Genomic DNA, 13,238 nt, shown 5'->3' with positions numbered 1-13,238 from the left:
AATGCTTCACAGCCAATGAAGTACTTTTGAAGCATAGTCACTTTGATATGTAGGCAAACATTACAACTGGGTCTCACAAACAGAAGTGAAATAAATGGTCAGATAATCTGTTTTTCTTTTGGTGGTGTGATTGTGGGATAAATGTGACCGGGACACCAGGAGAACTCTCCGCTTGTCTAATAGTGCCATGTGATCTTTTACATCTTCCTGAACAAGCAGAGAACTCTCCGCTTGTCTAATAGTGCCATGTGATCTTTTACATCTTCCTGAACAAGCAGAGAACTCTCCGCTTGTCTAATAGTGCCATGTGATCTTTTACATCTTCCTGAACAAGCAGGCAGGACCTTAGCTGAACAACTCATCCGAAAGACGGCACCTCTGACAGTGCAGCACTCCCTCAGTACTGCACTGAAGTGTCAGCCTAGACTATATGCTCAAATCCTGGATTGAGACTTGAACCATTGCCTTTTGACTCAGAGGCAGGAGGTACTACCACTGAGCACTGAGCCATGTTGACACTTAAAGGCACAAATGTAATCGAGGGCTTAGATGATGTCATGAACAGAGTGAGTAAAGCTTGAACCACCTGATTCTGATTAGATAATTCCTTGATGGGCATATCCGGTGTCACACTAAATTACTATTATCTGTGATGCTATTACCATTACAGTTTGTCTCCTGTCTTGCTGTATGATTCCATGAAAGCTGACTCACATCTGGTGCCTTCTCCAAGTGGACATTCTACTTCTGTGAATCGAGACAGAGAGTGTCGGTAGGCCATTCAACCACGGGGTGCATCGCAGATGATTCTGTCCTTCCCTCAGTGTTGATGCACACACACACACACTTCCCAGCAAGAGTCACTGGGTGGTGTTCAGGAATGAGATCACAGTTGATTTCCTGCTGCCTAACCCAGGAGCGCTGAAACCAATCGTAGCTCCATTCTCATCTGAGGTAAGATAGCTCAGCACAGACCAGGGATTGAACCTGACTCCTTCCTGGTCTGTAGGGCTTAATATTGCAACAGGTGCCATATTTAGGGAAGTTGTATTACTATCAAGTTTATCAGAAGATAATTGGCTATTTTTAAGGGCACTGATCCTTATTCAGCTGCCATCAAATGTACGCTGGTTTCCCTCGCTGCACTTTGGAGCTTTTACAGAGTTTCCCTGCACCACCGTCTTTCCTACCTCACCTGGCAGTCTGTGATTAACCTGGTTATAATGTTTGCCTACATATCAAACTGACTGTGCTTCAAAAGTACTTCATTGGCTGTGAAACACTTTGGGACATCCTGAGGACATCAAATGAGCTGAATAAATGCAAATTCTTTCATTCTTCTTTTAGTCAATCCCAGGTATCCATTATTCTATATATAAACATCTGAACCCCTCAATTAGATTCCAGCCTGTAACTCACTCCCAGGTATCCATTATTCTATATATAAACATCTGAACCCCTTGATTAGATTCCAGCCTGTAACTCTCTCCCAGGTATCTATTATTCTATATATAAACCATCTGAACCCTTCGATTAGATTCCAGCCTGTAACTCACTCCCTGGTATCTATTATTCTATATATAAACCATCTGAACCCTTCGATTAGATTCCAGTCTGTAACTCACTCCCAGGTTTCCATTATTCTATATATGAACTATCCGAACCCCTCAATTAGATTCCAGTCTGTAACTCACTCCCAGGTTTCCATTATTCTATATATGAACTATCTGAACCCCTTGATTAGATTATCTGTGATTATCTGACAGACGTACTGCACTAGATCAGAAGTATTTGAGTATTGCCCCTATCCTCTCATCCAAGACAGAGAACCATTTTGCTGTTGATGTCTTTAATATGGAATCTTGTACAGTTTTCCTTAACATTGTTTTGTGAAACCATGGTTCATGGAAAGGTTGGTGGCATGGGCAGTAGAATGGTTGTGGGAGTGCTACTTTTCTCTGGGTTAGCCTGCCTTGGGTCTTTATATAGAGGTTCTCTTTATATAGAGGTTCTGGTGTACATGAGTGTTTTTGAAGGACCCACAGCATTTGAACCCCCTTTAAAGAGCGGAGGTTTCACTATCTGAGCTCCTAAAATTAGAAAAAGACATAATGATGGAAACTGTTGGTTGAAGTGGGTGTAAAGTTGGCGGGTGGACCCATTAAGAGTCAGAGCTCAAAACCCACACAGAATTACCTCACATCACAAATGTTATTGCATTTCAGTTTTCATTCTCACTTTTTTGTACGGCCTTCCATTATGTTTCTCTACTTCCCTTTACCGAGCGTCTTCTCCAGGCTGGGAGGCCAGCTGTTCCAGGACCTCTGTCAGTGCCATTCTATGGATGGCTGTTGAAGGGTATGAAAAGTGACCCAGGCTGGTTCTGCCTCTCTAGCTGCCCGAGTGCCTCCCCACAATAACACTACTGACATAAATAACTCCCGATGCAGGAGAATCATGACTGCGCTGCAGTGGAGTTCCAACACATCACACCAATGAGCAGACCCTTTGCGCTGCATTCTATTTTATATTTTTAAATGTAATTTGTCTTGTAAGTTATTCCACTCCTGGCATAGACACTTCTGCTATCAAAAGGGTGTTCAGACGGTTTACTCCCAGTAGTCAGGCATCAGGAGATACGAGTGACTATTTAGCCTGGCTGTCCTGGTTAATTTTCCCTCCTTACAGGGAGCTGCCGTGCTGTGTTCCATGCCTTCCCACTTAGTGTGGCTCATCTTGGGAATGATTGGAGAGGGATCAAACCAATGTTTGACCCAGTCCATATTTCTAAGCGTTAGTTCTCTTCAGTGTGCCCACAACACCCCTTTCTCCCCCCGCTCCCCGATTTGCACACCAATCCCTGGTTGTGAGGATGTTTGACCAATGTCCAGCGATCTGTCCCTGCCCATGTTGCTCTTGGGTCAGCTGCTAAACAATGAGTGACACTGGCTCGGTGTATCCAGCCAATCATTTCTTCCCATCTATGAGGAGGTACATTTCCTTCCACCAGCAAAACTGAGGACCAGGAATGTTTCTCTGTGTTTGAGGAGAGATGTTGGAAGCAACACTCTGCCATTGGAGGACCAACACTCTGCCATTGGAGGACCAACACTCTGCCATTGGAGGACCAACACTCTGCCATTGGAGGACCAACACTCTGCCATTGGAGGACCAACACTCTGCCATTGGAGGACCAACACTTTGCCATTGGAATTCTCTACCCCAGAGGGCTGTGGAGGCTCAGTCATTGAGTACATTCAAAGCAGAGGTCGATAGATTTCTAGATATTAAAGGCATCAAGGGATATGGGGATGGTGCAGGAAAATGGTGTTGAGGTAGAAGATCAGCCATGATCTTGTTGAATGGCGGAGCAAGCTCGAGGGGCCAGATGATCTACTCCTGCTTCTATTTCTTATGTTCTAATGGACCAACACTCTTGCCATTGGAGGACCAATGCTCTGCCACTGGAGGACCAACGCTCTGCCACTGGAGGACCAACGCTCTGCCACTGGAGGACCAACACTCTGCCACTGGAGGACCAACGCTCTGCCACTGGAGGACCAACACTCTGCCACTGGAGGACCAACACTCTGCCTACTTGGCCTGCCAATATTATGAAGATTTAATGAATTCATTTTCTAAAGGATGCATTCCTACGTTGTCCTTTCATTTTCGGACCTGGTTGAATCAAGCCCAGAGTGATGGGATGAAAGTTTCTGTCTGTGGTTGTAAGAGTCCTTTGTGAAGTGACTTTGGGCAGTCACAACCCAGTGCCCAGTGGACATTGGGGCCACAGCATCCCTAACCAGGTGACTGGGTCAAGCAGTATTGTATTTTTTTAGATAACTCCTAAGTTGCTTCAAGCTGCTGTAATGAACGGGGTAATGGGAATGCTCATGTGTAGAGAGGCCTTTACACTGCTTTAGATGGTGGTAAATTTGGTTGGTCAGAAGGTGACTGCCACCATTTTGCCGATGGGACAGTCTGGGAGAGCTGTGTGTCAGACCATCACACGTGGGCGATGCAATGGTGAAGACAAAGAATGTCGCACAGGAGCAGCAAATAGCTTGCCTAATGGCGTTACATCTTCCTGTGCAACGGTATTGAGGAATTGTTATCTGTCACACTGACTTGTGGGAATAGCTCGGCTCCACAGTGCTGTCTACTGCTGAGAGGTTGGGGGGAAAGTGGAACATTCCTAGTTGGTGTTGTTGTAAGTCTCTGAGCTAAGTGATCTCAGACACGGTGGCAGTGAGTAGCCTGCTCCAATTGGCGTCAGTGTCCCTGGGCTATAGAGTGGAAAGATCAGCCGTGGTTCTCCCTCCTGATCACCATCCAGTGACCCCTGGATAGGGCACATGTCAAATGGCTTGCTGTCACTCACTATCTGGACATACGGCCGGAGAATGAGCACTTGGGTAAGGTACTAGAAAGTGGCCAACAACTTGTGGAACTGTACCCCAGAATGAGGCAGAGCCTTGTGGAGAGGAAGAGGGGAGAAAATTGGAGTGGAAAAATAATCTTTCAATCCCCGAGGTTGAATCTTAAAATGGGCCCATCCATCTCCACCTGCCTCGGTTTCTTACTTTCCCTTGCCACCATTTCGATCGCCTACTGACTACCAAAATGGCTGCACTTCGATTTCCTGCCAGAAAGCCATCGAACTTCATTACACCCACTTCAATGCCATTAACCAAGCTGATAATTATTAGAAAAAAAGAATATTCTCAACATGCAATAAAGAAACGAAAACTATCCCCTGGGCTTTTTTCTCTAGTTTTTAATAGTCGAGTGTGAGAGGAAGCTTTCGCAACACTTTTACACTGGCCTCAACCACCACCTGCTGGTACCAAGGGGAACAGAACCTCCAGATGACCCCCACTAAACAGGTGTCAACGACTCCCTTCCACCGTCCTCTCCCCCCCCCTCCCTCCCTCCCTCCCTCCCTCCCCCAGGCCCCATCTCAGCAGCGTCTGATTAAAATACAAGAGAGAGAGAGAGAACGATAAATTATATCAAACGATTCCGCACTTCCAACTTATCAAGGAGTCGAGGACACGAGGTGATTTCTAAAATGATAACAGCCTTAATCAGGCAATCAGGAGGAGAAGATTATGCCCTGACCCGGGGCCATCAATCTGCCAGCGATTTAATTTCATTTCCATTACAGGGTAATTCTGAAAATTTCCACCGCAAAATTAACACCCAATTTTCCCATTTTAATTAGTTAAATCAGAAGATGTAGCTCTCCCCCGGGAGGCCGCGAGGTGGGATCAGTTTAAGATGAAAATGATAACTACATGGCTGTAATTAGGATGGGTCAATGCATCCTCTCCCCCGAGTCAGGCTAGTTTAATTTCCCGTGATATTTGAGCTGCTGTCGCCTAAGCTGTCCCATCGATTGATGCAGAAATTAACTTATTTTTCAATCAGACTCCGGCTGCCCCCTGGGTCGGCTCTTGCCTGCCTCTTTCGCAGCTGAAGCGATTTTTCATCAGCGGCTGTCTTTGATGGGGGTAGAGGAGCCGTCATGAATTACAAAAGACCCTTGAATGATTTTGACAATTTTTTATCCCCTTCCTTCTCTGCCCACCCCCCCCCCCCCTCCGACTCCTGTCTCCCCACTGTCGTCAGCAACAACACCAAGTTAACAAGTTAGCGTTGATCACTAGGCATCTAATCGACATCTGTGGAATCTCTCTTGTGTTGAAGCTTTTCTGATAAGAGCAAGGGTCTTTAGCACTTTAACAACAGGCACCAGCAGGTTAGGCAGCTTGATCTGGATCTGCGATTAAATCTAGTCCTGGGGATAGGTTTCGTTTTATAAATTAATTTTGCCTGTTAAAAACTTAATTATTATGTGTTTTTTTTTAAATTGAAGCCCGATAGGATTCTTTTTCCCAATGCCCTACCCCGTGTCGATGGCTAAAATATCAGCGTCAGCTTTAGTGTCAGCTGTGGCTCAGTGGGTAGCACTCTTGCCTTTATGGTCATGAAGGTTATGGCTTCCAAATCCCACTTCAGGGACTGGAGTATAAAATCTAGGCTGACACTCCCAGCGCAGTACTGAGGGAGGTGCCGTCTTTTGGTTGAGACGTAAAACCGAGGCCTCTCAGACAGACGCAAAACATCCTATTTCGAAGTAAGGGCAGGGGGAATTCTCCCCGGTGTCCTGGTCGATATTTCTCCCTCAACCAACATCATTAAAACAGGTTATCTGGTCATTATCACATTGCTGTTTGTGGGAGCTTGCTGTGTGCAAATTCGCTGCCACATTTCCTACATTCCCAGATCAGCCATGATCTCATTGAATGGCGGAACAGGCTCGAGGGGCTGAATGGCCTACTTCTGTTCCTATGTACATTACAACGGTGACTACACTTCAAAAAAGTACCTCATTGGCTGTAAAGCGCTTTGGGGTGTCCTGAGGTCATGAAAGGCGCTATATAAATGCAAGATCTTTCTTTCTTTCTATATAGTGTGCCATTTATTTGTATAGAGTGTCAAAGGGGGAAGGAATATAATAAATAGCTAGTTAGCCTTTCATCTGCACCTTCTACAATAATTGGTTAGGAGTTGTAAGCTGTGAAGATTATCCAATGTTTGGCATAAAATTTAACACACTAACTGGGTTCAATCAAAACATCCTGTTAAGATTCATTAACTCCTTGAGTGTTGCTTTTGCAGTTTAGGGCATTGTCGCACCTGTTTGACTGTATTGCTGTACTGTAACCGCACTCCCAGCAGCTGTGACTGTACATTGTAAAATAATATCTGCAGTTTGCAGAAAGTGAAACAAATTCTTCTCACGACAAAATAGTTCTTGAACACTTTGCAGTTGATGGGGGACGTGCCTGAGCCCTGTGGGCCCCACCCTGACTTTTCACATACAGGGCCTGAATTTGAAGTGGATTCAGCCCAGGAACGAGCTGTTAATTTCGTTCGGACCGTGGATAGTTGGTGTGACAAATGGAAGTGTCAGGCCCATTCAGTGGGGGAGGGGGGGAGTGGAGGCGAGGGGGGGCGGGGAGGTTAAAGTGTGTTGTTGGAATGCGCTACACTTAGAATCTGACCCACACTTAGGGACCGATAGTCCAGTCCCCACTGTGCCTGTGTTGCTCAGGTACTCCACCCACCTGTGCAGGAATGAACTGCACCGGTGGCATTTTCCATTGTGGCGTAGAGGCGGAGTAGTGTGAGGGCAGGGGTGGCAGAGGTAGTGCAGGGGTGATGCACAAGAGGTTGCATGGCGTCAGTGGGCACTGGACAGGGGATTTGTTTTCAATGGTAACTGCCATTCAGCATCTGTTCCAAATGGGCACTTCGCATCTGGAGCACAGCTCAGGTGCACTTGTTACATTATCGGGAGATCCCTGCGCCTCCCCCCTCCCACACACACACACATTTTAAACTTTCAGGGGCCTTACTGGTTCTTGCATACAGATTGTGTGCAGCCTCCCCACACTCTATGGGTTGGTTGACCACAGTAGGGTGCAGTAGACGACTTGAGCTCATTGTAGGCCTCAGGCTTCTTGGACCTGACATAATACATGTTATTATTGACCCCCCATCTGACCTGAGAGTGCTGGATTCAGAAAACTGGCGCACAAATCAAGAAAAGAATCCCCATACACAAATATCCATCACTTTGCCAAACAGAAAACTTATGGAGGTTTTTTTTATAATTTAAAAATGGCTGCCCGCAAATATAAATAATTCTGTGTTTCAACGCCTCAATTTTAAAATTCTCATTCTTGTTTCCAAATCCCTCCGTGGCCTCATCCCTCCCTATCTCTTTAACCTCCTCCAGCCCTACAACCCTCCGAGATCTCTGCGCTCCTCCAATTCTGGCCTCTTGCGCATCCCCGATTTTAATCGCTCCACCATTGGCGGCCGTGCCTTCAGCTGCCTGGGCCCTAAGCTCTGGAATTCCCTCCCTCAACCTCTCCGCCTCTCTCCTCCTGTAAGTCGCTCCTTAAGCTTTTGGTAACCGGGTCCTACTATCCCCCTTATGTGGCTCGGTGTCAAACTTTGTCTGTGAAGGGGCCATGGGACGTTTTTTCTAACTACGATAAAGGAGCTGCATAATTACAAGTTGTTGTCGTTGTGTTCAACGCTGAGCCTTAGACGGGTGATTTCTTGCCTCCAGATGTGCTGACTTTGTCGATACTCTTAATCCCCCCGACAGGTGTGGTTCCAGAACCGCAGAGCCAAGTGGAGGAAGAGGGAGAAATGCTGGGGCCGGAGCAGCGTCATGGCTGAGTACGGGCTGTATGGAGCGATGGTGCGGCATTCCATACCACTGCCAGAATCGATCCTTAAATCAGCAAAGGATGGGATCATGGAATCCTGCGCTCCGTGGCTTCTCGGTAATTATTTATCTGTTCCGGGTCACGGGGTCGCTCCAGAGAGATATGGAAATACGTGGTTTGTTTTTTAATACTCAGGGGACTGGGTTTCATTTGCTGAATGATGGGTTTGGTTACAGCAGGTAACGTAGAATCGTATAGCACAGAAGGAGGCCATTCGGCCTATCGTGCCTGTGCTGGCTGTTTGAAAGAGCTATCCAATTATTGCCACTCCCCTGCTCTTTTCCCGTAGCCCTGCTCATTTTTCCCCTTCAAGTTTTTATCCAATTCCCTTTTGAAAGTTACTGTTGGATCTGCTTCCAGGCAGTGTATTCCAGATCATAACAGCTCGCTGCGTAAAAAAATGTTTCCTCATTTCCCCTCTGGTTCTTTTGCCAATTATCTTAAATCTGAGTCTTCTGGTTACCGATCCCCCTGCCAGTGGAAACAGTTTCTCCTTATTTACTCTATCAAAAATCCTTCATAAATGCAGACTATTTACAAGACAGAGCAAGAAGGTGAAAATTACCCCCATTGTTTCTTAATATGAACATATTCTAGGTGACCAAAGGGGTTTAGACATTAGCCTTTATCACCTCAGGAACCTGGGGTCAAATCCGGGCTGATGGGATGAAAATCTTGATGGGTTCTATGTTAAATGAATTTGGGCAGTTCCTAGTGGGCATGGGTCTACAGCACAAAATTGGCCCTAATTTTGACCCAAATTGGCTATCTCACTCCAAGATGGCTGCTGTGGGAAATTGGAAATGTCATGGCACATGACAGCAGGTTATTCTAAGGTTGAGGTTGAGCTCGAGGTGGAGTAGAGAGGGTTTTACTCTGTATCTAACCATGCTTTACCAACCTGGGACTGTCTGCCTGAAATGAGCAAATGTCAAAGCACAAACATCCTCACTGGTGAGCACAACATTCATACATAGAAAGCAAAGGAAAACTTTCTTCAGTCACCATTTTGCTTAGGGTAAGTCAAACGTATCATGTTTGGGAAATAAATAGCCAACCATCATGGAGCTGGAGAATAGGTTGAAACACTGACCTTTCACCTGGGTTTCAACCCAGCCTCGACTGATAGGATGAAAGTCTCTTCTGTAAGGTCCAATAGGAAATGAGATTGGGCCGATGTAATCCCAGTTCCAGGTGGGTGAGGTCCACTGCATTGTGACAACCATGAACCAGTACTAATAGACAACAAATTATCAACCTCACTCCAATAGTCCAGAGGAATGACGGGAGTTGGAATAATGGAAATGGTGTTGTTTTTGGAGTGGGGTTTATGCTCATTTTTGGAACAGAATAGAGGTGAACTTTACTGTGCATCTAACCCATAACTGATCTGGGAGTACTTGATACCCTGGCATTGGGTGGAAAAACTAGAAAAGTTTTCCATTCCCAACATTGATGTCCCTCAGCTTGATGGGCACAGAATTATTCTCTACTTCTCTCCAACTATAATAATTAGGAAGCAGCCTTCACATTCTGTGGTTTGCTGTGTTTTGTTTGTTTGTTGTTGTGTCGATTTAAACATCTACAAATTAAAGAATTAAGAAAAGCATGTGCTCCAAAACAAATCATCTTCCATTTCAGATTTTCTTTGCTTCCTCTGCACTGTGTTCATGTACTAACCAATCCCTCTCCTACCTCTCCTTGTAGAAACCCACCTGACTTCATCAAAGTCTCAGTTATCAGGGCATCAGAGATATTAAACACAAGGGTTTCCCAATTTTCAATGTGTTCAAAGTAGCCATTCAAATCCGTTTACAGTCAAGGCGCTATCAAATGGCCCAAACTGCTTGTTCCAATAGAGAGGGCTGCCAGTTTGAACATAAGAATATAAGAAATAGGGGCAGGAGTAGACCATCCGGCCCCTCGAGCTTACTTCGCCATTCAATAAGATCATGGCTGATCTTCGACCTCAACTCCACTTTCCCGCCTGATCCCCATATCCCTTTGTTCCCTCAGAGTCCAAAAATCTATCCATCTCAGCCTTGAATATATTCAATGACTCAGCATCCACAGCCCTCTGGGGTAGAGAATTCCAAAGGTTCACAACCCTCTGCGTGAAGAAATTCCTCCTTATCTCAGTCTTAAATGATGAGCTGCGTGTGAAATACAACTAACTCCAGGAACTCAATATCTTTTCCTGTCTTGAATTTTAACTGCAGCGCACAGCTGTATTGTTTAGAACTTTTTTTCGTCTTCAGACAAGGCGATATCATTGTGGATGGGGAACCCCCGTTGTAAACAATTCCTCTGCATTTTCTTTAACTACCAAGAATGCTTCGAGATATTTTTAGGAACAGGAAAAGACCATTAGGCCAACAAAAGACCATCTTTTATTGATAGATCAACTCTCTCCGTCCTCTCTTCCTCTACACAATTACATCCAGTTGTGACTTGCCCCTGCTGGCCACTTAAAACAGGCGTTAGGCTCTTCTGCATCTAACGCCTGTTTTAGGATCCCTCTGCCAAATTGGGCTGCCCTGAGAGGAGCAGACAATGGGCCTGCTCCGCTCAGGTTTTCCTATCGTGAATGCGGCCTGGCATTCCTGAGGGTTGCTGCCAACCTGCAATAACCCCCTCCCACCCCGTGTTGATCCCCCCCACCCTTGGTGTTGTTCTCCATCCCCCAGTGTTGTTCTCCCCCCCACCTCAGGTGTTGTTCTCTCCCCCCCCACCCCACCCTGGTGATGTTCTCCCCCCCAGAACTTGCCTGAGAGCTGTTGCCGATGAGGGAAGCGGCCTGAAATTGATAACTTGGAAATGGCCGAGTTGCCTCTGGAGGCGCAACAGGGGCCAGCAGCACATTCAAAGTATTCAAACGAGGCCCTGGGCCCAATTTAAGGCCTCGGGCCTCCCGGTCCAGGCGCACTCTACGCGCCGTTAATTATGCACCTGAAAACAGGCCATAACCAATTTTTACCCCACGGTGTTTGACAGAATAAATACTTCCCCCTCTATCATTTTGAGGTGAAATAGCATTTTTATTTCAGGGAACTCGCATTTTTATAGCACCTTTAACGTAATAAAAACGTCCCAAGGCGCTTCACAGGAACGATTATCAAACAAAATTTGACACCGAACCACATAAGGAGATATTAGGACAGGTGACCAAAAGCTTGGTCAAAGAGGCAGGTTTTAAGGAGCGTCTTAAAAAGAGGAGAGAGAGGTAGAGAGGAGGAGAGGTTCATGGAGGGAATTCCAGAGCTTAGGGCCTACGCAGCTGAAGGCACGGCCGCCAATGGTGGAGCGATTAAAATTGCTAAACCTAACATACAGAACGTAGCTTTATCGAACAAATATAGAGCTTTCCCCCTCCCTTATTTTCAGTGTTTTATCAGTGCTATCAAAAGAAACTATGACTTCCACATGTTCTGTTTGGAGAAGAGTTCAGACCTAAACCCAGAAACTTATTTCAATGTACTTATCTTCAATCATCATGTTGCATTGCTCAGGATAAACCCTATTAAAAGAAAGTGATTATCTCCTCATTAACAATTTATGAAGGATCAACTAGGTTGGAACCAGAGCCAGAGCAATGACACATGTGCTGGCCGGCTTGTAGAAACAGAATGGCATTTGAAATTATACCTCCCCCATACTCAGTTTCATGTTGCCCAGGTTTGGGTATGGCCCTGGGGGAGGATCACTCCCCCTATTTACAAATTAGTTTATTCTCCAGTAAAACCTTTGTGTTTAATGACCTGACCTGACCTGTAGTTTCTATGTTAAATGAAGCCTAGCTCCCAGGTTCCTACTACAGTTTAATCTTGGCATCTTTCTTTGCTTACCGTTTTCAGTTCAAGATGGCTTACCAATGACCAGACGATTTTCTAAAACCGAGTACCAACAATTCTTTCTAGGAATGCACAAAAAGTCCCTCGAGGCGTCTGAGGTGGTGAGGAAAGTGGAAGCCGAGCACGGCAGTCAGCCGAGCCAAGAGGACATCGAGCGCGAAGACAAGAGCAAGGATTCCAAGACGGCCATTTCTAAAGAGGAGCTGCGGGAGAGCAGCATAGCCGCCCTCCGGGCGAAAGCACAGGAGCACAGTGCTAAAGTGTTAGGAACGGTCTCCGGCGACGCGCAAGGCAAGATGGCGGAGGAGGACAGGCCCGAGGAGACGAAGAGCGAGGAATCAAAAGCAACGCAAGATGAGATGTCGACTGAAAAGTTCTAAACTTTATACACAAACTTTTAGCTCTTTATATCTCCGCAGTCTTTTAAGATGCAGTATCCCCAGACTGTTTCATGGTGACAAAGCTACACAACATTGGCTCTGGTATAACCTCCAGGCCTCCCTCCATTTTATTTTTACTGAGGTTACTCTCGACAGATGTGGGGTTTTTTTTTAAAAAAAACAATTTGTTGTTGGTATATTTACTTGCTATCTAACTATAATCTATAATTACTCATTTGGAGTCTAGCCAAAGTGAAACACTGGTGGATTTTGGTAGGTTTTTTTTCTGATGTGTTTTAAAATTTCATTCTGGAGTTCAAAATGTACTTGGATATTCCAGAATTAGTTTTAGTTGCAGCATTCTTGTCAAATCCTACATCCTCAATGATGACTAATTCATCTTTTGTAGAACATATTTACAAGGGACAACTTATGATAAAAATATAAACACACAAGGCCATCCAGCTCGTCAAGGTCCACGTGTAGGCCCAACTCAGAATCCTGTCTTCTTTTGGCACCAAACCCATATCCCTCTACACTCTGTTGAATTGGAAATCTGTCCATTTCTTTTTTGAATGTTTCAGCTGAGTCCACATCACTGTGCAAAAACGACATTCAATTCTACAAATGATCAACCTTATTGTGAAGCAGTTACCCATCTGTGAGTTATATTCAGGTGACTGTTTCCTTTATTC

The 13,238-nt window shown here is 45.4% G+C and overlaps 1 protein-coding gene across 1 annotated transcript in view; it reads left to right on the top strand.

Annotated features, from left to right (window-relative positions):
- Positions 1–12,543, top strand: part of vsx2 (visual system homeobox 2) — a 47,429-nt gene extending 34,886 nt beyond the window's left edge. The window contains exons 4-5 of the mRNA XM_067991057.1: positions 8,189–8,369; positions 12,167–12,543. Coding sequence (XP_067847158.1) covers positions 8,189–8,369; positions 12,167–12,543 — 558 coding nt within the window. The remainder of the gene's footprint in view (positions 1–8,188; positions 8,370–12,166) is intronic.
- Positions 12,544–13,238: the final 695 nt, after the last annotated feature.

The sequence above is a fragment of the Heptranchias perlo genome, chromosome 10, assembly GCF_035084215.1.
Source record: "Heptranchias perlo isolate sHepPer1 chromosome 10, sHepPer1.hap1, whole genome shotgun sequence".
NCBI classification, from domain to species: domain Eukaryota; kingdom Metazoa; phylum Chordata; class Chondrichthyes; order Hexanchiformes; family Hexanchidae; genus Heptranchias; species Heptranchias perlo.
Note: the sequence above shows the minus strand (reverse complement) of the source record. Positions and strands in the feature narration are given on the sequence as shown.